The sequence below is a fragment of the Acipenser ruthenus genome, chromosome 4 (genome assembly GCF_902713425.1).
Source record: "Acipenser ruthenus chromosome 4, fAciRut3.2 maternal haplotype, whole genome shotgun sequence".
In the NCBI taxonomy this organism is placed as follows: domain Eukaryota; kingdom Metazoa; phylum Chordata; class Actinopteri; order Acipenseriformes; family Acipenseridae; genus Acipenser; species Acipenser ruthenus.
Window position 1 is genome coordinate 68,931,588 of NC_081192.1, and position 24,121 is coordinate 68,955,708.

At 37.2% G+C, this 24,121-nt stretch overlaps 1 protein-coding gene across 4 annotated transcripts in view; it reads left to right on the top strand.

Annotated features, from left to right (window-relative positions):
- LOC117399574 (chromodomain Y-like protein) overlaps window positions 1-24,121 on the top strand; it is a 108,624-nt gene that overhangs the window by 35,597 nt on the left and 48,906 nt on the right. For 2 of the 4 annotated variants that reach the window (XM_059022704.1, XM_033998849.3), the window contains exon 2: window positions 23,119-23,785. The exons of 1 other annotated variant lie outside the window; for it this stretch is intronic. In XM_059022704.1, the coding sequence (XP_058878687.1) occupies window positions 23,119-23,785 (667 nt within the window). Of the gene's footprint in view, window positions 1-10,386; window positions 10,435-23,118; window positions 23,786-24,121 lie in introns of all 4 variants that reach the window. One more of the 4 variants, XM_033998847.3, reaches the window with a different exon arrangement.

The following is a 24,121-nucleotide window of genomic DNA, read 5'->3' on the forward strand; positions in this document are numbered from 1 at the left end:
AGTGTGAACAACAAAGTCCACTTGGGAAACTAACCGTAACGAGTCCAAAAGAGGTGGTCTCGGTCCATTTGGCAAACGCACCAAGTCTGGTTTGCTTTCTAAACCTCAATGTGAACAACAGCTGGACTCGGTCCTTCTGCACGTCGGAAACAAACAATACAAGGTAACCTGACTTTGAAGTAAATAAACAATATCTCGGAGCTGCATTCGGGTTACCAGACATCCTGGGAAAATTGAGTTTTAGCCTTAACCCTTTGTGGTCCATTGTCGGACTGGGTCCGACATTGCAATTATTCCTCACAGGTCCTTTGTCGGACTGGGTCCGACATCATTATAGCAACGCAATAAACGGGTGTTTAGTCGTTTTTTCTCCGGATAAAGCCGAGAAAACCATTCAATTGCCGAGTGGGAGCGACATGAGCCGAGACAAGTCGGGGGGAAAAAAAAAAAAAAAAAGGCGTATTTCATGAATAGTCATACATGGTATCAGGTATCAGATAATGGGCGTCCATAGTAAACAAGCTGGCTGTGCGTCAGCGCACTGAGACTATCATGGACATTTGCAGAGCTTTTTTCAGATGTTATAATAATAAAATAATGACACTGATCGCATTATTGAGGAGTTTGGTGATAAAACGAGTGATCCGGAGATGATCGATCGGTATGTACGACTATTATTATTATTATTATTTATTTCTTACATAGCTGAACGCTATAGCAAACAAAAGGCTGGGGCGGGGCTGGAGATGCCTAGTGTGTGCTTTGTTGATATGCAGGGCCATTTAAACCCGTTTGACTGTGAAAAAAAATACTTTTAAACAGCGCGTATAAAATTAACTGCACGTGTGAAAATTAATTAGACCTGGCGTGCCTGACGCGCAATTAATAAATGGACCGCAAAGGGTTAATTTTTTGTCCCGGTCGGAAACAAGTACAATTGTTTGTCCCGGTTTTGCTATTGTATGTTGTGTGTTTTATATATATATATAGATAGATATATATAGATAGAGTGTATCGGAGTGCTCAGCAAGGTAATAGCAAAGTAATGTATTAGGTTGTGTGTTAGCGTCATTCAGAACTAAAAAACAATCTTATGGATTATTTCTTTAATCGTTCTGATTATGTGAATAACATGTTTTCACTAGATGACAATATAAAGAACAGAATGAGTTGTTATCCTCTGCAATAAATTCACCTGATGTTTAATTTTTAAACTATTCTTTTATTTTATATACTGTTATTTTTGGTTTCAGAGTTGCTACGGCGATAATCCTAAACTACATGGACAGTGCGGGAAACTGAAGCTCTGACAGAACTTTTGGTCAGACACCAAAGTCTTGCAGAACTGGACAAAACTCACAAAAACTTTTCTCAAATTACTTTGTTTAACGCCGACATCAGGAGAACCATGCAGAATTGTGTAAACTGCATTCTCCTACTGTAGACATTCAAGAAATGTATCCATTAAATTAGCAAAGTGCTCCCCCAGTGCTTTCTTCCACAGCATTATGTAAGAATCTAAAACCATGCTATGTTAAAAACTGGAGAAAAGGGACAACAAAAAAAAAAAAAAAATAGATTTTTGGTCCCTTTTCTCGCAGATAAGTGTGAACAGCAAGCACATTGATACATTGTTTCAAACGAAACAAACCAGACCGGGTCCATTTTTGAAACACAGCCTAAGAGTAGGGCCTATACCCAGGCCTGGATTTACCTATTGTGAGGCCCTGTGCCCAGGGTTGCCTGATCTGTATGATGTTTGTAGCCAAAAGCTCAACCATAATCTGTGAAATATAGCTAAAAGCTGATTAAAAAATAGCCTAAAAGTAGTCTACATTTTTTTTGCTACATTTTACACAGTATTAACCCAAATTAACTAATTTGCCTTAAACTGTACTAATTCAGGACATATGTAAGTATTTGAAATGATTAGTAATAAAGAATAAAATTAAATAGATATATAAATAACATTTTTTTAAAATACTTAAATGCTTACATTACATTCTTGGTAAGATTTGAGAAGCTGGCTGGTTGACTGGAGAAGCTGGCTGGCTGGCTTACTGACTGACTGGAAGCTGGCTGGCTGACTGTTTACTTAAAGGGGACATCCACTTTTTTTTTTTGTATGTGTTATATAGGAATATGTAACACACATACACAAAACAAGTGAATGTTCCCTTTAAGTGCCATGTACCTGCTGAAACAAACCTTTACCATTTACTTGTTTGTTTGTTACTGCCTATAGTGTAAAATATCTTGCATCCTGCCTGGAGCAGGACAAAAGCTGAATAAATACTAATGATAATGACAGCGATAATCAACCAATTATATAATTTTATACAATGAATTCAAATTAGAAAACAATTCAGTACTGTCAGCCAATCGGCTTCCAGCATTAGCGTCACGAGCAGTAGATGCCCGTTGGAACATCTCAGCACCAACTGTAAATCAAATTTAAAATCAATCCGCTTGTACACCATTTTTAAGAGTAGGGTGTTGAAAAGCTAAATAGAAAAGTAAAACATAAACGATTTTGTGAATAAAAACACATATTGTTTTTCTCTTTTTTTATATATATGTGCTTCATCCTTGTTTTTTATAACTATGTTTACCATAACTGTGTTTACCATGAATAAAATGTTCACTGCAGATGGTTCTTGAGTCTGGTGGACTCCATTTAGACCCTTCATGCTGCCGATGTATAGCAGAAAGCCACGTATCCCTTTATCTGGGCTTAAACGCCTCTTTGGAAGTTAAAAAAATGACAGCCGCTTGTCTTTCATGTAGTCGCGGTTGCGGCATCCCAAAACCACACAACTCTTTGGCATTGTATTAATAAAGGAAACGGCGTCTGTCTTGGTTTGTTTTCAGCGGCTCTGAAGTTGCTTTGTGGTTACATTGTGCCTGCGCACCGAATTGCCCGGATGTCCTCGCAAACCTATACTGTATAAGTGCCTTCGTTTTTATTTTCACACGCATAACTAAACTACGGCGGCAGCCCCAGAGGGACAAACGTAAAGGTGCTTGAATGCGTATTGTATTATTATTTTTTTTTTTTCCATTATCAGTGACCGGGGCCCCCTTTGAGCAGGGGGGGCCTGTGCAAGTGTACCTAGTGCACATTGATTAATCTGGGCTTGCCTATACCTAGGGCTTCTGTTTTTCGGGTTTTATTAATTGTATTTTTCGGTGCTTATTTTTAGCTATTTTCGAGTTTTATGTAAATTGTTTTTTTTCGGGGCTTTCGTTTTTGATATACTGTATGAAATTAGTGTTTTCGGTTACTTTCCAAAATGCTTGAGCGGTTTTTTTTTCCTGTCAAAATATATATAGTAACTTGACAGTACTTGCACGCTTAAGTTGTACCTTCTTTCCATTGCTGTCTTCCACAACAAAATCCCTATGATCACAGGCACATTCTTCTGGGGTTTTTGTGTGTAGGCATTTCTGTACATTTCGCCACAATTCTGTTTTAAATCCTCTGTATCTTAACTGTAATGCAGTTTGAAATCCCGCTAACAAGCTTCCATCCTGATTGTAATCTCATTTTAAATCTTGCAAGCGGAGTCTCCAATAGAAATGTAGGAATATGCTGTCATTCAGTAGTTGGGGCGGGTTTAAAATATTGAGAACGAATCAATGATAGATGCAAGTCAGGAAGGCGGGACATTGCCCAGCAGCACTGGGAAATGTATTTATTATTTTTTTGTAGTAGTTTTTTTCAATGGGAATAGGGTAAAGTCAATGTGAATTGATTAACCATTTCCACAGTATATCAGGTGTTTTCTGGTATTTATTGGCTATCCACTGATTTTCATTTTTTTTTTGTATCGGGTGTTTTATCGGTTAAAACTGAAAATCAGAAGCCCTACTATACCACTTCAGTTTTATCAAAATATGTAATTGCCTTCTGAGTGCTCAATCTAGTCAAGAAGCAGCGGCTCAGACCCAGGTCATGCGAAACACTTTTCACACTTTCGGGTTGTCCCCAAAGCTTTAACACAGTTCTCTGCTTGTCTTCAGTAACCATTCACGTGCTGCAGGGTCTAGTACGGCTTGTGGTCTCAACCTTTCGGGCATTTCAGACAATATTTATTTCCACTCCATTTGATTTTAAATTGGTTTTGGATAAGTTCATTGGGTTTCCTTTTCAGGCAACAGATTTGGCCTTTTTTTCTGGCAGTCACTTGCGCCAAAATTTATCAAGGTCTTTAAACTGAAGTGCAATATGCCCCATTTGTTTTATATTGTTGGTATTGCAAAAATAATAAGTAACCTTTAGGGAGGCAAAGGTATGATTTAAAGTGTTTTGTTTGTTACCAGTTTTGTAACATTAACAGTATATTTGTCCTTTCACACAAACAATGGTGCAAAATGAATTGTGATGGGAAAAACCTTGATAAATCTGACCTGCTCCATCAAACAAAAACAAGCTATTATCCCCAATGAAAACCACAGAGACATAAAATGATACTGTTGTATATTTTTTTTACACAATAAAGATATGAGATTTAGAAAATTTATTTTTATTTTTTTTATTTTTTATTTTTTTCAATTATGGCAACACTAGTTGTCATCACTTGAGTCAATATCTGACTCTTCGCTTCCAGGTGTTTTAATATCTAAATCTGACTGTGTGGGATTTAGCCTAGATATTTGTGCTGATCTGTTCCCCACTGAACAGTGGCACCTAACAGGTTCATGTCATCCAGCTGAACCAGTCCTTTCATCTCTGCCTCTTCACGTGTCATGCTCATTTTATAGACTATAAATAAGCAGGGGTGTCAAACTATTAAAATGAGTATATATTTAATATTAACACACTTAGAAAAAAAAAATGAGTTGTTTGTCAACAAGTTTGGCTGTATTTTCGTGGGTGACAGTCCACACTAAACCAATCAAAGTGATTGTTGTGCAGTCTGGAGGCACAAGCATCACGGTGCATGGAGACACTTTCTAAGGTTTATATTACCTGAAGTAATATAAACCCTATAAATACCCTGAAGTAAGCATCATATTTGGATAACTGACATCGTAAGCTTTCTACGCGAGTGCAGTACATAGATTCCCTAAAATATTTCCTTTTGAGGACAAATGTAGCCTTTTTTCAAAGCAGACATTAAACAACCACACATATAAGAGTATCAAAATAACAACATTATACATTTGGAAATTATAGTTTAGGTGTTATATCTAGTGTTGGGCAATATACCTATACCCATGATACATAACAATACCAGCATCAGGCCACTGACAATATTGTGGAGACGGTACTATCGTGATTTGACATGTGCGTGCTTTAAAAATGGCGGGCGCTTACATTACATGCAACATGAAAAAAAATAAATAAATAAAATAAATTACAACGCATATCATTTTATTCCTTATAAAATCACTGCCGTTCATGGGTCTTAAATGTAAAATGCCGGTACATTAAACAAAGAAATCCAACCAAACCGCACAGTAAATGTAATTGTGATCTTTTCCTATACACGTGGAAATGTTCTGCAGTACCACGTGATAACACAGATCAACAGCACTTATTTTGTATGTGTGTTGTGGTGTTTCATTTGTTTTTCAGTTAACCAGTGACGGTGCTTAAAACAGAATATGATTTATTTATACATGCACAAATGTATTGCTGCAAGTGTCCAGCATACAATTAATGGTGTCTCTAATTCCTCATACTTTTTTTTTAGTGTTTTCAACATTTGATTCATCGAGGCATTTAATCTTTCATTTAAACTGACAAGTTACAAAATTCACTGGCAGTACGGTTGTGTTGCCCTAGTCCGTTTTAAGTTCCAAAATAAATGGTGTTGATTACTGTATTACCAAATAGTTCCTGTTGTAATGACCATATCCCTTTCCCTAAAAATAACACTGCAGTCAGAACAAAATATCTGAATGAATCATCTTGTGAGGGTGCCTAGTGTAACTGCCGTGTGGTGTTGCATGTAATGGCCTTTGAATTAAAATGACATTACAGTACAGTATTTTACTGTCACGACTACCACTATATTTAAGCATCTGTGGCTTGCATTTTTTCAGTTGCGATGCAAATCTCAGTTTTTCACTAAGTGGAGATGCAAAGCTCTGCAATCCCCCCCTCCTCTACATGCATATCACACAATAACAGAGCTGGACTCAGTATGAATTCAATGAATGTGTATTCACTTTATTAAAACACGTTTTCACCAACAGAGAACACAATACCTGTACAATGCAGTCGCGCGTCTTTCTTTTTCCTGCCATGTCGACACACATAAACTGCACGACTTGCTTTTTGTCTACTGGGAGTTGCTGCGGACCATGGATTATACTGCACACGCTGTGTACGTGTCTAATCATGCGAGAAAAACAGCTTTATTGGTTGTACACATCATTGCACTTGATACAGTATCGTATTACATGCAGTCAGTTTGCCCCGAAATTATTCTTATAAGTGGATTGCTTGATTGTATAAGCAGAGTATTTTAGCATGGTTAGTATAGGAATGATTTGGTCCCAGTGGTTTTGATTCTTGTATCCATAATTCTTATAAATAGTGTGCACTGTATTAGAATTTTAAAATCACAAACTTGCCTTAGCACACAGTAATTTTCAAAGTAAGTACAGTCCACATATTTAAGCAAACTGTTCGGTTTTGCAATACTTTATTACACAGAAAAAAGTGGTGAAAGAAAGACAGAACCAGACACCAATGAAACAGAGAAATTGTATTTCAGGCACAAAAACAAACAGTGTCATATAGATACCATAATACCAAGTGAGCCAGAAGAGAAAAATGTGAAGCAATTTAAAGACATAAGATAACAAGCAGTATTAGCCTAATTGGTAGTAAATTTGAATACAGTACAGGTAGGCCATAAGTTTGTAAAAATATTCATGGAAGCAACCAGTCCTTACATTTATCTTTAGTCTTCCACGATTCTGAGTATACATACTTTCCCATGGCACCGAGGCAGAGAATGCACAAGTACATTAATAAATAATGCATTTTTAAAAATGCGCTTGCGAGAACTGCAATTTCGAATACTGTGTTTTAGTTTCAGAAGTTCGTTTGTTGCATTTTCTGTAAACATTAATGCAATTTTCTACAGTAAGTTGTATTTTTCTTTTGTTTTTAATATTTTTTTCAATTCTGTTGCTGTATTGGCATTTACTTGTACACCATATTTACTTGAAGAACATAGCTTGAAAGTAAAAGTCCAGTACATAAATATCAAGTTATAGGTATATGAAATGGAAAAACATGGAAATTACAAATGGAAAAGAGTAATGTTGAAACGGAAAATCACTTTGGTCTACAAATTATATTTATATACACAAATGGTTTTGGATATTTCTTGTTCATTTTATTAGTACAGATTAGCACAAACAAACATACCACTTCTTTAGGAGATTAGCATGCGCTACTATAGGAAATCTGGAGAAGCTTCCGTTTTTGGCTGGTGCTTGCAGTCTGACATAAAACACTGCAATACATATCTTACTACCTTTTAATTTGTATTCAGCTAAAGACTACTTACTGTAAAAATCACATTAATGCTTATAAATGTACTGTTGTAGCTCAATTTTGCCAGATGTTGTTTTTTCTTTTTTTCTGTTAACAGAAACCGCTTGACAATATGAATACTATAAAACACACATTAAATGTCACGCACATGCAAAATTCGATCTTTCGATTTGTATAATGCTTATTACTAAAACAAAAGTTGTATTAAAATCCACTAGCAAATCGTTATACGTAGCAATTCTGTATGGCGCGCTGCTGTTCATAGAGCTTTCTTTATTCGCCATCTTGACGGAAAAGCGTTGTATAATGATTTCCATTACATGAGAGTAGATAAAACTTCATGCTGATTTGAACTTGGCTCTCGCCAAGATAAGCACCAACTAAGACGTAGCTTTACAGTAAACTAACGTGATCCATCTGTGTCTCCATCCATTTGCGTTTCCTTCCATATGATGATGTAGATATCCTTCTGCCTGGTGTTGATGGCTAAAGTGTAATGCTGGCTCCAGGGATCAGCTTATTTTGCTTCCCTAACGCATCAGCACACACAACGGCTGCGATGCTGGCTCCGGGGATCAACCACATTGCGCTCTCCCCAGCGCATCAGCATGACAACCATCTGGATTGAGCTAAGTAGGGTACATCTCTGGGGTCTTCAAGTGGGCACCTTCCATCTTCGGTGTTTCGTCGACTAGCCCATGACATCTCAAGAGGGCTCGACGGTGATTCTCCCCCCTCCGTTCCCCACTCAACTCAGCCCAGCTTACTTACTCGTACGTCAGCATTTCTTTCTTTCTATTGTGCTTGAGATCCCCAACCAGAATCTTTCCGTCTCAACCACAGCCAGTTGCTGCTCCTCTCTGCTGCTTCAGATAAGTTCTTCACTGTGCGACGCAACTCTTGGCTACTGAATCCGACGTCTCTGAGAAAGCGGGTTGTATAGTGTGCCACAAATCCTCGACAACCCACCTCCAATGGGTAAACCCAGACTCTCCATCCTCGCTGTTCTGCTTCAGTGGCTAGTTGAGCATACCGCAGTTTCTTCCTCTCATACGCCTCATATACGGCATCCTCCCATGGCACTGTTAACTCTACCAGATGAACAAGGTGTGCTGATCCAGACCACAAGACAATATCTGGTCGAAGGTTAGTGGTGGCAATCTCAGGTGGAAAAATAAGCCGATGACCAACATCTGCCAGCATTTTCCAGTCTCTAGCAGCTTCCAATTGTCCTGGGCGAGGCTTGGTTTTAACACCTTTTCTTGGCGGTTGCTCTCCTGGACAGAGGAATGTTTTGAAAGAAATGTCTCGAACCCTCTGTTGTCTGGAATTTTTTTTGTTAAATGTCCATACGACCAAAAAACGTTGAATGCAAACTTTGCAAGCGACTCGTATCATGGAGGCACAACCAATCTCCGGGATCACTTGACAACCCCCATGTAAGTTCATATTATTATTACTATTATTATTATTATTATGGTGACTGTTAAATAAAGCATTGTTTTGCCTAAGTCAGTTGCAGTTCTTTTAACTGGCTGCAATAAGGTGCTGCTGCAATGCAGGCTTACTGTATATATTGCATGTACATAAATGTGTATTTTCATTTAAATTATAAAAACATGATTACTGTTCTATATAACATATATTGTGAATGCATGTGAATGTTTGTTTTATTCCATTTATATGGATTACCTGTATGATGATAGTATGATTTTCAGTCCTATATGAACTAGTAGCTATGGTGACATCACCAGTAAATTATGCAAATTAGTACCATCGACGGTTCAAATCTTCCTTCTGCAAAGTGTTCTGAATCTTTTGAAGGTCCAAAATATACCCTTTGTTATAGCCCTACAAGAGTCTAATTATAGTGGCTCAGTGAAGTTAGATGTTACCAGGTTGTTAAGTCTAACATATGTGTACTGTAAAGGATTTAATCAGCTGTAGTGTTCCAAATGCAGGACTCCTCGCCAGGACAGCGCACAACCCCTATACAGCAGACTTTTGTTTTTATATAATGTTTCAGTCCTGTAACATCTCTTTTTATAACCCATCATTTTATAATTGAAATTAGTAGATTACATACTGTAGCACCTTCCTGTGTTTTCTGATTTCTTAGAAATTGCAATTTGTATCTAAAATTGTAGCCATGTCAAGAGCCACGCCAAACTTTCTTTTATTCACCACCTCTTTTGTCACAGTTTCCAGTTATCTCTCAGACTTGCAGAATGCCTTGGTTTCAGCAGCTACACAGTGATGTAGCCAGTGGAAACTGGAATCCCTGAATCACCATTGGAACCCTAAACATGTGATTTGTGTTGAAACTGGGCATTATTGAAAACCCCCAAGTTATTGTTGAAAATGCTGGCAAAAATAAGACAAGCCAATTGATTTGCAGTTATTTTTTAAACTAGTATACAGATTTGTTCAGTACCCAAAACAAACCAGTAATTGTAAGACAGCATTTGAGAAAAAAAGAAAATATCTCTTGATGAAACCTGCACCTTAATACAAGTGAGAAATGTATAAAAAATAATAAAATCAGCGGTGCTTGTTAACAATACCTTTTACTTCAAAGTAAAACCCCCTTTAAAAGACAGTAACCAAAATGCAGAGACAAACGCAGTTAAAAGCTTGAAATGCGACTGTCATTTAATGCTAACTTGCTAAAGAGCATGTATATGAAGCGTGAAGAGGCAGGTGTCAAATGTGCAGATAGAAACAAACAGAGTACTGAATTAGTTTGAGACCAGGTCAGCTTGCACTGCTGGCAACTCAAGCAACAGCTGTTTTGCAATGTGTCCGTGGTGGATATCGTTGTGGATTGTGTTTTACAAATGCAGTTTTTTTTTTTTTTTTTTTGTCAGCTGCAACCCGGCTATGGTGGAAGTACTGATCAGCATCATTGTCATGGGGTGAGTGGAACAGTAGTGCTGTAGTGATTTATCTCCTTCCCCCACGTTTTAGAATTTATTCAGTTGGCACTTCTAACATCTGTTGCCATTATGCACCAAGAATGTGCATATTAAAAACAGTCGTCGTCGGAATCATAGCTATTACGTGATGTCATTGCGACTAAACATTTTGTACCTACTGCATGTAGAATCTCTATCTGAAAATGGCAAGGTGTTTTTGCAATAAAATACCTAATGTACTCTGTTTTATTTTTTATTTCCCAAGTGAAGGATCTGGGATCAGCCTCAGAACAGATTCATTTATCATTTTTCAAGTACACTTGGGGTATTTTTTTAGCATACATTAATGAGATGTCAAACCAAGGTCCTGTTGTAAGTGCAGCAGTTGTTGATGCATAGTTCATCCCCTAGTGACTGTAAGTCGCTTTGGAGAAAAGCATCTGCTAAATGACTAATTAATAATGTGGAATGGAAAGGTTGGATACTCAAAAGCAGTAGAACTGTATCTACTTAACTTATTGCAAAAATAGGTGACAGTTGGCCTACTCAATTGATCTGCAGTACAGATATATTTGTGAATATAAGTAAAGGTTCCCGTTTTTTGTAAAAAATGATTTTTGCAGATAAATACCTGCCGAATTTAATGTTCAAATAAAACTGATAAAAGCAGAGAATATCCACTTGTTTTTATTTTGAACTCCATTTCCCAACATTCCCTGCTGAGAAAGAATGTGCGCGAGAAGGCTTCCCGCGTCAGTTCCTATCTGCTTTGTTGTTGTTGTTGTTGTTACACACATGATCGTATTGAGGACTATGTGATAGAATGTACAGAATTTGCAGTGGAAATGATTAATGACAAAAAGGAGCTTGTCAGTTGATATTTTAGGGAAATTCTAGAGAGAATAAAAAAATGCCTAGAAGCAAGTGGTGTGCAATACCAAAAAACAGGAGAATACAGCAACCCATGAGAGGCAGCTGATATTCCACATACATTTTGCAAAGTCTTATGTGAAGCCTTATGTAACCAGACCAATGGACCCATTGGAAAAATATTCAGAGAACACTGTCCTGTGGCATGTACTATGATTGAGAAGCTCTTACAAGAGAGTTTTGAAGCAAAACAGCAGCGAATCATAAGGAGTGTACATTGTTTACTCAAAACTCCACAAAACAAAGAAACAATTCTTAGGCCAGTTTCAGACGGATGCTCTAGAGGCGTGCCGAACTCAATTCAAGCACACAATTTTGACTAAGTCCCAATTAAGTACATGAGTAGAGCGCCGCCCGAAAGAATTAAATTCGCCTCGACGCTCTTTTAATTCTAGCACGCCTTTCTCTGCCGCTCCGAGCGGCTCTGGTGCACCTTGGTTTCATAAGGAGCTCCAGTATCGAACTGACCTAAGCTACACTTAATATTAAGCTACACAAATGATATACAAGTATCGTGTATCCCACAATGCAGCGAGCCAGGGGCTGTATTCTTGAAAGTCTTATAAATACAAAACTTAAAAAAGTTCATAAGAAAATAGTTAAGATCTTTCTAAGATTGTTCTTCAGTTCAATTCTTCAATTTTTCTTATGATCGTCCTAAATTTCTAAAGAACTTCTTAAATATTGTCTTAAAAAATCCTGAGTAATATAGGCCTAAGGCAAACTGAATTTTAATGTATGTATTTATTTATTTATACCTGTATACATATTACAGCTTTTTACTAAAATAAATAAATAAACCACGCAAATCAATCCTCGTTTGCATAAATATTAACGTGAACACAGACTTCTGTTAGTTTCATCTGAGCAATTTATTTTGATCCTCTTACACATCCAGGCAAATCTAAACAGAAAGAAAACAACATTACAATGACTATTTCAATAATTGTCAGTGACAGGTTTTTTTTAACTAAAATGGGGATGCTTTTTCTATTTAACTGACCGAAAATCGTGCTTCTTCCTGGGGAATCTGCTCGCTGATCTGTCCTTAGCACTACGGCTTCCGAAAACAGAGATAGCCCTGGTGACTAGATTGTAGTGCGGCGGATAGATCATGGTCTTCTTAAGGGTAAAAACAGTCCCTAAAGACTGAAAACCTTTTAAATTCAGATTTATTATTATTATTATTATTATTATTATTATTATTATTATTATTATTATTATTATTATTATTATTATTAAGATTTTGAAGGACAGCAAAAAAAATGTTGTTACAGGTCTTACTTAATGGCAGGTGTTAACTAAAACAAGGTTTAGTCGGTGTGCATAACAGTGATTTTTGGGAGCTTCTCTTTTTTAAATATTTACAGCCAAGATATTACTCTGTATATATTTAGATGATATGCATTATATACACTTTAAAACATAAGCGTAAAAGATATATTTGTAGTACTAATATATTGTGTGATAACGTATTACAAACAATATAATGCATGATAATTAATATTACCAAATGTTTGAGGGTTTGTTTACGAAAACAAAAATAAATTGCTCACAAACAATTATGGATTTGCAGCATTTGACTGATCATTTATGTTCAGAACCCTCCTTCCGTGTGAACTGTGACGCACAATACAGTATCATTGTGAATACACTAGGGTAGCTGCATTTGAACAAAAAAAAAAAGTAAACACAGCGATTTAAAAGTGTTTTTCTGTTGTTTTATGTGATTTACCCCAGCATTTTGTTTACGTGTTGAAATCCGTAGTTAACAGAGAAAAAATAATGGATATTAAACACAAAAAACGCAGTTTTACTTGACGGTAAGAGGTGATAATTCCGAAAAAGATGGGAAATTGTCAGGTAAGGCTGCCACTGCGCCCTTACCTGACCCATGTTCTGACCAGGCTTTCCAGCACACACTGCTTAACTGGTACGGTAGGTGGGTTTTCTTCAGAAAACATGTGTAGTCACCAGTGGTTTTGCTGAGTATTCAAAAGTTCTTTTAAACATCCTAATGCATATCCTTTAGAACAGTGGTCCCCAACCTTTACTGCCCCATGGGCAATAATACTGAAAAAGTAATATGCTGCGGGTAACATCTTCCTTGCTCAATCATGAAGAAGCATCTGTAGAATGCCAAATACAGGACATATGTCTCAGAAACTAAAATATATACAGTAAAACAACACTAGCTTGCTGTTTTACAATGCACTGTTCTACTTGCTTGGCAACTACAAGACTGTGCATTTGTGACTGTTCCTATATCAAAAGTATTTAACATTCTGACACACATACAGCAGCCATACATACAGCCAGTACAGCAACTGAAATATAAGTTGGATTGTTCAATCGGATTTAGATACCACAATATATATATATATATATATTATTAAATGTTGAAAACCAGGTAACCTTCAGGTTTTAATGGCCCAATTAAGTTGACAATTTACATAAAATGTAGAGTATAAGACAACAATGCAGCTATTGTAGATATTGTTTCCTAATGAAAATAAAAAAATACTAAGCCTTTTGTTTTTATCAGAAATAAAGGATTGTGAGCACTAGTACCTAACAAAAAATGTAAACCGCAGAGCATAAAAACATCTTTCACCGGTATTGTTTATTTTAGCTACAATTAATATACTGTATTACTAAAAAAAATAGTGTAAATATTTGCATGATGTACAAACTGTTAGTTGGTAATGATAAGCAATATTTCCTGATAAGTATTTATAAAAATAAAAAAATAGCGCTTTTAAATAAGTAATCCATTTAGAAAATAAGACTTTAATAAAACAGATGTGTTGTACATTTGTTATGTTGAATACTCACCTCTAGTGCGATACCTGACATTGCATATCCTCTGCTAGCTTTCCAAAGTCTGGTGTGCACTGTGTTATGGCCAGCTTCATGCAGTCATTGAGATGAGTATCAGTCAAGCGTGATCTATACTTTGACTTCAGGTACTTCATTGCAGAAAACGCAGTCTCAAACAAGTAGGTAGATCTGAAAAAAGCACACGTGCGAAGACAAAGTGTTCAAAACCCCTTGTCAGATGATCAGGACTTCAGTTCTAAATCATTCTGAAGGTGATTATTTCCATCTCTAAGTCAGCATTGTCACGTTTCGCTACATAGGGCGCAGTGGCGGCCTTACCTGACAATTTCCTGTCTTTTTCAGTTCTTAACGTTAAGTAAAATGTGGTTTTCTTGTGTTTTAATAGATATTTAATAGATATATTTGTCACTGGAAACAAACAACAATTTACTCAGGCTTCCATGGTATGTGTTTTGTTTTAAGGCAATTTGTTTAGTTTACGTGACAGTATGAGTTAACAGAACAGTTTGCATGATGTAATTTTTCTTGAAATTAACAGTACAGCCAGTGGGCAATGTTACATCTTGGCATGTGCCGTGGGACTGCATTACATTTTGTTGGCAGAAGCTGAGGCACATTTTAACACATTTTAACCTAGTTTTCCGAAAAATATCTGAATTCTTATGCTCATGCAAACGCACTGATTGTCTAGATGAAGACAGTTCTGAGTCAACATGAACTCCTAGGTCTTTTTCATAGATTCCTTCTTTAATTTCAGTATCTCCCATATGATATTTATAATGCATTTTATTGCATGTGTGCAGTACCTTACACTTTTCTCTATTAAATGTAATTTGCCATGTGTCTGCTGCAGTTCTGAATGCTGTCTAGATCATTTTGAATGACCTTTGCTGCTGCAACAGTGTTTGCCTCCTATTTTTGTGTCCTCTGCAAATTTAACAAGTTTGCTTACTATACCAGAATCTAAGTCATTAATGTAGATTAGGAATAGCAGAGGACATAATACTGATCCCTGTGGTACACCACTGGTTACCTCGCTCCATTTTGAGGTTTCTCCTCTAATCAGTACTTTCTGTTTTCCACATGTTAACTACTCCCTAATCCATGTGCATGCATTTCCTTGAATCCCTACTGTGTTCAGTTTGAGAATGAATCTTTTATGCAGGACTTTGTCAAAAGCTTTCTGGAAATCTAAACAATAAACCATGTCATATGCTTTGCAGTTATCCATTGTCAAGCAGGTTAGTTAGACATGATCTCTCTTTCCTAAAACCATAGCTGCAGAAAGAAGGCTCCCAGTTGCACACTCAGCACTACCCTGTGTGAGCTCCCTGCGAGAGCTACACTGTGGGAGCCTTTGTTCTGTAGCCGTATACTTTTGGCCACTCAACAATGCAGCGGCAGACAATGAAGTACAGGAAGTTAAGAGGATCAAAACAAAGGACAGCGATTAACGCGTGTTAAAAAAAATGATGCGTTATTAGGTTTTTTAGTTAATTGAAGAAGTTCACTGCGATTAATTGACAGCCTATATATATATATATATATATATATATATATATATATATATATATATATATATATATATATATATATGTGTGTGTGTGTGTGTGTGTGTGTATATATATATATATATATATATATATATATATATATATAATTTCAATGGCAAACACTTTGTTAAAGTAATGTTAAGGTTTGGTTGCAAAAATCCAAAAGGTTAGGAAATTGCAAGTTAAGGTAGCCACCCCTGAGGCTGGAGAGGTGGGGACAGATTTGAACAGTAGTGCTGAGGACAGTTATTCTTCATGTTGTATGGCTTTGTCCACTCTCTCTAGAAAGATCATGTAAGAATCATGCAGGTTTTTAGGCAGTCTGATGCGTTGTGTGCATTGCGTATCATTACATTGAAACCACTGCTCATCTTTTCGCACTCGGGCAACATAGTGACCATGGCTGACGGTTTCCCCTTTTGTAGAACACAATTGCCCGAGTTTAAAATGTTTTCCTGTCAATTGCAACTCTGTCATGCTTGAAATTGGCAAGTGCTGTATTAATTGCAATATCATATCATATTAATAAACAATATGGGGGATAATTAATTAATTCTGTGTTTGAATTTTAAAATGGTGCTATATAATTATTTTCTAACTCAGCACAAGTGACATTCCAAATACGTAATTTGTGGTAGGAATAAATGTATAATATGCATTCATGTCTTTACAAAATCATTTTCATTTCGGAATATTCTTTTAAAAACTGTAAACAGGAGCATGTTATCATTCATCTTGTTGTCAACCAACATTTGGTTATTGTTAAACTTTGCTAAATGTGGACATCGGTACGTACCTCTGAATCTGTACTATACCGTGTCATTGCTTGCAATTGCTGTACTAGCTACATGTTAGAGGTTGCGTCCCCACCAGTTTAATTTAATCTATATTGTATAATAAGTAACACTATACACAGGATCACTTTCATTTTTCATGTTTTATTATATAAAAGCACAGAGAAGTTAACTATATATTCCATGTCTCCCTGTTCAGTGCAATGGAACAGTTGCAAGTCCCTCTGCCTAGCAACGACATCAGACAGTAGTGACGTCAGACCATTATCTTTTGGGGTTCAATTTCTGTAAAACTAGGACCCTCCCAAAAATTATGAATACCCCGTTGCATATCTACACCCCTGGGACTCTGTATGTCGAGCATGATTTCTTAATTTGCTATACTTTTGAAGATACAGGTGTATAAAAAAGCGTCTTAATCATTTCCAAAAAGAAAAACAGCTGTTTTTTTTGCCACTCTATCTCAAAAAAGTATTCATCCAAATGCTACCCCATTCACAGGGTTTGTTGAGCCTGCCAATCTGACCACACATCATATTGGTGGGGTTTTTTTCCCCCTATTGAGCTGGTTGTAAAATCGACTTTAAACAGTAATTTCGTTCGAACCTTAACTAATATATATATATATATATATATATATATATATATATATATATATATATATATATAGTGCTCTCTTGCTATAATGTAGGTCTTGGGGGATACACAATATGGGTGAGGGGGAGGGGGTTGGGGGCGACGAGGGACACATAACAACACACATCTGACTAAAATACAAAATAAAATAACTCCCTCTCTAATGCACATATAGTAAAGCAAAAATGTAACTTTCCATGAATTAACCATGCATAAAGCACCATGTAATCAATGCTATATTTAAGAAAAAAAAAGTAACATTTCCATTTTATTTAGCAGTTTTTAAATATAAATAGCTTGGCTAAACGGCGGTCGGGAGTTCAGTTCGAAGCGAAAGACAAGCAAACCGAGTGTGAGAAGGAGGGCAGGTCAGGAGAGGGGAAGAGGGAATTTGGATTGCCCCAGTTTTGGTTGCTGGAGCGGGGCTGAAACGTCTCGTCTCCCGGAGAAAGCTGCAGCTCCTCGCAGCAAAAAAGTAAATACATCAGTGTGGCAAAGTGGTAAGTGGTACGTGCAGTGGAGTAATGAAACACAGAGAGTTATAATCCAGTTTGGAACAGTTTTTAATTGTATCCAGGTCTGGTGACCAAATAATAATACCCGGCAATACACAACAATGTGTAGAGCACGGAGTAAATAACAACAAGGTTACAGTCCCAAATAATAAACACAAATATCCGTCCCACAATATACTAACACGGTCACAAGTCCTGGGTGCGTGAAGTAGTGCTTGTGGTGAGTGATAAACAATTAAACAGTGAACGTCGTGTAGTGTTGCTCCAGGTAGTGCTGGCCCAAGGCGACAGCTCCGGAGATGTGTTAGCCGTATAGTGAATTTCACAAAAACAAAAGAAAATTACTAAACAACGAAACACTACAAACTCTTTTCAGTTTTTAAAGGGGTTTCTCCCGGTCCTTCAAGTTCATGTGCAATATTGTACAGATGGGTTTGTTGTTATTTTTTATATATTAATACAGTAAATATAATCATCTCTCCTAATCAACTGCCGATCCCAGAATTTTCACTTTTTTCGCATTTCCCCCACTTTTCCATGTGACATATACAATGAAGTAAGCCAGTAGCATTTTCAAGAGCTCATCACACGCTTTTCTGCATGTAGATGGTTCATATTAACATTCCTTAATAATTTTAATATGGCAATGTAACAAAAGGTGTTGTGGGATACACTACCGTTTACAGATTATGTCCTGTCCCCTGTCTGAGATGAGGTTAAAAGCTCTAAAATGATGAATGTAGACGAGCCTGGCTCTCTTGCGTTGTAGTTAAGACGCTCACTTGGGGTCGCCACTTCACGCTCAGCCTCCCACCCTGTTATATTGGTGCTGTGGCTCGTATCGTATAGATTGACTACAGCCAATCACCGAGTTTCTGAACAGCAAAATTGCAGGATTACAATTATGAAATTCATACAGAATAGCTGTAGACCTTTTTGTATTCATGACTAGGGGTGTAACAATGCATTATGTATCAATGAATTGTAATAGAGTTGTGTTTCATTTGTATCATCATACAAGACCAAAAGCACGTCATAGCTCATCGTAGTTTACCAAATGGTTCTTGAATAGAACCTAGAGAGGCCTTTACCGTCTGAAAGACCCGCCTTGTGCCGTTAAATGTCCCAAGCGAAACGAGAAGGGCCTTACCAGGTGGTAAAGCCCTCTTATGAATGAGGGTTCTTTTGCTGTTAGAAAATGGATACGTTTAAAAAATAAATAAATAAATAAATAAATAAATAAATAAATAAAAAAATTCAAGATTTTCTGTTTTGTTTTTTTGTGATTTTATGCAGCACTAGTTAGGGATGTGAAATTGAAATATTTATATTTATGGTTGTAATTGAAGTTGCTAGTGAAGTTATAACTATATACATATTGAACACATTTTCGGATAGTATAATGTTTTTAGAATACTTAAAGGTTCATTTAACAACAACAAAACAGGAACCTATTATGTTTTTTTGTATTTTTTTTTGTTGTTGTTGTAAGTAACTTTGCCCCAAATTATATGGTTTAAAAAAAAAAAAATGTAAAGAAAGACGAACATCACCCACTGTACAGCTTGAAAGCGAAAGCAAGTTGTGCTTACAATTGAAAAAGAGCACTGTGACTGATATTAAAAAGTCTGCCTCAGAGATTTAAAAGTTTGTGGTCTTTGATAGTAGCGTCAATCTTTCTGTTGCACCAATTAAAAAAGCTACTTGGAGGCAATTGCCAAACCCCTTCCTTTTTATAATATCCGCCCTTACTGTGGCACTAGAGCAGTGTCATATGCGAAGGACTACTGATGATAAATCACTAAAATTAATGCATAAAAAAATATGCGTTTGGTGACATTTGTCACGTGACCGGTTATACGTCTAGCATATTAGTAAATGTTTTACCACTTCTTTAGAGTTAAAAGTTTAAAATTCTCAACCCTAGCACTAGTTTTTTTTAACCCTTTGAGTAGTACGAACGTACCGGTACGTTCCCTGCTCTCTGGTCCCCAGGGAGTAGGAACATACCGGTACGTTCTGCAACTTTAAACTTGAATTACTGAGCCTACAAAACCCCTGATCACATAATACTGTAACACTAGGTTTCTGTAACACCTTTTATTGGTCTCTTGCGCCCTCTGCCAAATTGACTGAATTACATTTAATAAACCCATTCACAAAAATGTCAACAGTGTTTGTAAACTGGCGAAAATCGCTCAGTGAGAAAGAAGTATTAGTAATAATACTGAATTCAGATTCCAATTTCAATTCAAATGCATACAATTCTTCCACTGAATCGGATGTCAGCGAGTGTGTCAGTGAAGACATAAGCAAAGAATATTTACCATGAACATCAAGTGACAGCGAAGAGGCGTCGCCAAGCTTTGTGTGTTGCTCCATGCTTCAAGGAGTATCACACTCTGAAGCATTAGACACTCCCACTCCCTCTGCCCCCGCCACCTGTTTACCCGGATATGATTTATTCATGTCGCTCTCTCTCTCACCCTTTTTTTTTGTTAGGATGTGTTGTGGTTGTTCCACCCCTTTGTTTGTTTGTTTGTTTGTTTGTTTGTTTATTGCCTACATGTTATATTTTAGTCAAAACCTTTCCCTATGACTAAATAAAAAAAATATTTATTTGTTTTTATTTATTTACGGTAAAAATGATTTGTCTCTATTTCGTCAGTAATCATTACATACATACAAACATATAGCTTTCAGCTTGTTTGTACACTGTACTCGTAATAATCAATCTTCTACTTACATGGAGCTGTTCAGTTCAGGTACCTCGTACCCAGTAAGGTTTTAAATGTCTCGTGGGCTGGACCGTATCATTTGCAATTTTTGCAGGACCTTTTTTAACAAAGGCAAATCTTATTTGACTTAAGATCTACCCAGCAGTTATTGCAGCTTGCTATACTAAAATAGACACTCTCCCCAGGAGCTCACTTCCTGGCGGGACAGTTTTTGAAGGGATCTTGGAGGTTGCGTCCTGTAAAAAAAATAGTTGAATGTGGTGCTTTTCATGTCAATCAGTCATTGGAGTTGGAAGATTTTCATCCACCACCTTTCCAATCTGACAGGGACAGCTTCACATGCTCTGCCCAGTTAGGGCATTAGCGTACTATGTTGACTGGACTCTGGGTTGGAGTCAAGTTCCATGGACAGGCCTTTGTCCAAACAGTGGCTGTAGAAGTGGATTGCGGACACTGACCGGATTGCCTGTGATCTAGCCAACCTGCCCCCACCAGAGAAGGTTACTGGTCATCCCACAATGGGCATTATTCCACGGTGCATCTGTCTCTGACATGCAATGCTGGAGGATATAAAACCTAATGTTAATTTACTTGTGTTGTTGTAAGATGTACTGTATACAGTAAATAAAAATCGAATGTATGGTATAATGGAGACGAAAAATTGGTTGTACGGACTGACATATATATATATTTAAAGGGTTGTAACTCTAATCTTTCATCATTTTAATTGAGTGCCTTTTCCTCAGAAGTTAAGTTTTTTTCTTTTTTGTTTTGTTTTTTCCCCTGGTGTATCTTTTTTAAGATTCATTCTTTCAACACAAATTCACTTTGGGGGAAAAAAAGACAAACCTACCATAAATAATGAAATGTGTCTGTGGCTTGTACAGAAATACTAGAAGTCCTAAAAAAATATTATAAATCATTGAAGCAACTCTCAAACAGTGAAAACTCAAGATTTCAGAACATTCAGAGCTATTGACTAACAAACTGAGAACGCTTCTAAGGATCTGTATAATCGCGGTTTTTAATTAAACATGATTTATAGTACTGTGATTCTTGAAATGTATTTTTGTTTACGACTGTAAGTCGCCCTGGATAAGGGCGTCTGCTAAGAAATAAATAATAATAATAATAAGATAATAATGTACATTTGACACATTTCACACTTTCCCACCCAGTATTCATGAGAAGTCTTATAAGAGGCAGGGTCAACTGTACTATATTCACTTTCTATTTGATCTATTCGACTTCTGTACACAACTAACTGCACATATAGCCTTTTGGCTTGCTCCTTTTCAATGTTTATTTTTCAGGGGCTCACAAAATAACATAATAAATCACTCACCTTTTAGAGTATGTATTTGACTGGTTTTGCCACTTTCAGTTTGAGTAATTTCTGACCACAGCTGAGCTGACGACACTGTGTAATCGTGCTAGCAGAATTGAAAAGTTTTGGGTATGTGTGGCAAAGTGGGTAAGTAATGTGCAGGTGAAGGCAATACAGCAGTGCAGAAGAAACAGTCAGACCAACGATATCCAGGCGCAATGGTGTTTTATTGATTGTATTTTCCAAAGTCTGACAGCAAAACAAACAGTAAACAGTAATGATGTCAATTGATACAGCGGCGTGTTTCACTTTATTTATAATCCTGGGGTTTGACCCGTAACCAATAGTCCCATTCTTTGTACTCCCACACGTAACACAAAACACATACACAGGTTCTTTAGTGAATGAATTAGTGCTCGTGGTGCAAATACAGTTCTCTGTGAAACAAGGAAAGTGCTGGTGTCTGGTTTAGTGCTGGCCTTTGGCTACAGCTCTGGATCGTGTTAGTAGTCTAAACAACAACAAACAGTTTTTAGCAAGACAATACAAAGCAAACACAACACTCATGTTTTTTCACCTTTCTCCTTTTAGGTTCTCTCAAACCATTTACAAAGGAACAGATCACTTTATTACGTACCCTCACTCATGACCCCTTGGTTAACGAGCGCATCCGCTCCTCCAATCCACAGATGCCACGGCGTTTCCCGTCCGGGTAATTGAGTTTGTGTACCGTAGCTCCGCCCCCTTTCTAGATGGCCGACTTCCACCTAACCCTGGGAATAAACTGATGCCATTTAGTCCAGGGTACTCTGTTCCCTTTACACAGTGCCCTCGGAGGTCGGGAGGGAGATCTATTCATTTGATCTCTGTCACAGTATGATTGACACCTGTTTCATTTGCTGTTATTTTTCTTATCTTAAATGTATCTAATTATTTGGTCAGCTGCTGGCAAGAAACAAAAAATGTATTGACAATAATCTCATTCAGTTGCAAAACCCCTGCAACTCATTGCACAATTAACATGTTTCAGTATATTTCAATATAGAACTTGAGCCTGTGCAAAAATAAATGTTACTCTGAAAGGTGAGGGATTTATTTTGTTATTTTGTGAGCCCCTGAAAAATTGAAAGGATGCAAGCCTACAGTATATAAGGGCATGCTCACGAGCAGGACTGTTTACCTGGACAGCTTTTAGTGGATTTTTTTTTTTTAATTGATATACTGCAATAGCAGTCGTCCATTTTCAGTCGAGTTGTTGTTTTTCCTTTAGAGGCCTGTTGTGTTGAAAGAGTTCATCTTGAATTTCCATGATTTATATGAAAAATTCACTTTTTTTGTTTGTTTTAACAGGTAGAGAGTATTGTGGCCAAGCGGAAAAATAAAAAAGGCAAAACAGAGTACTTGGTGCATTGGAAAGGCTACAACAGTGATGATGACACGTGGGAGCCCGAACAGCACCTTGTGAATTGTGTTGAGTACATTCATGAATTTAACAGACTGCTGACTGAAAAGCAGAAAGACACAACTTTAATACGATCCACCCGAAACTCTCCCAATAACGCCAGGAAACAGATCTGTCGGCCCTCAAACAGCTCAATGTCAAAGACATCTCCAAAATCGGCGGGGGTGAGTAAAGAGGGTGAACCAAAAAACAATACCCAGCTGCTAGCCAGCAACCACAAGTACCGCCGGACCACTGCACAGACTGTTGCCGGCAGGAAAAGCATGGACCTTGCCAAATCTGGAATCAAAATTTTGGTTCCAAAAAACCCCATGAAAAGCAGGACTGTGGTAGAGGGGTTTCAGAGTGACAGGGCAGACAACCTTGACCAGATGGAGCAGGATCAGGACTCTGTACTTCCGGAAGTGGCTAATGAAAAGCCTTTGGGTGCTCTGCTGGGACCAGGTGCGGAAAGAGCACGAATGGGAACCAGGCCAAGGACACATCCTTTAGTGCCACAAGTGCAGGTGCCAGTGACTGCAGCTACTGCATCTGCACTAACTTTTAACGGGAAAGGTATGGGTTTAATATACATTCATTTTCTTTATTATACATCATACTACTACTTCTTAAGGTCACTACTCTAATTAATCATCCATTGTTGCACCTTTTCCCCCAAGATTCTATCTGTAGCTGTGGCCTTTAAACAATAATGTTTACAGAAAAACTTAAATCATCACATCTCAAATATTTATATAAGCAAAACTTCCTGTTGGACAATTAAGACAGTCATCACATCCATTGTTTGCTACACTGATCCCGCCTCCTTAAAATAGTGACCTCTTTTATCTCAAACTGCTCAGTGGATTACTTTCTGCTGACGCAAACTGTATTGCTTACATGAATTGCTTA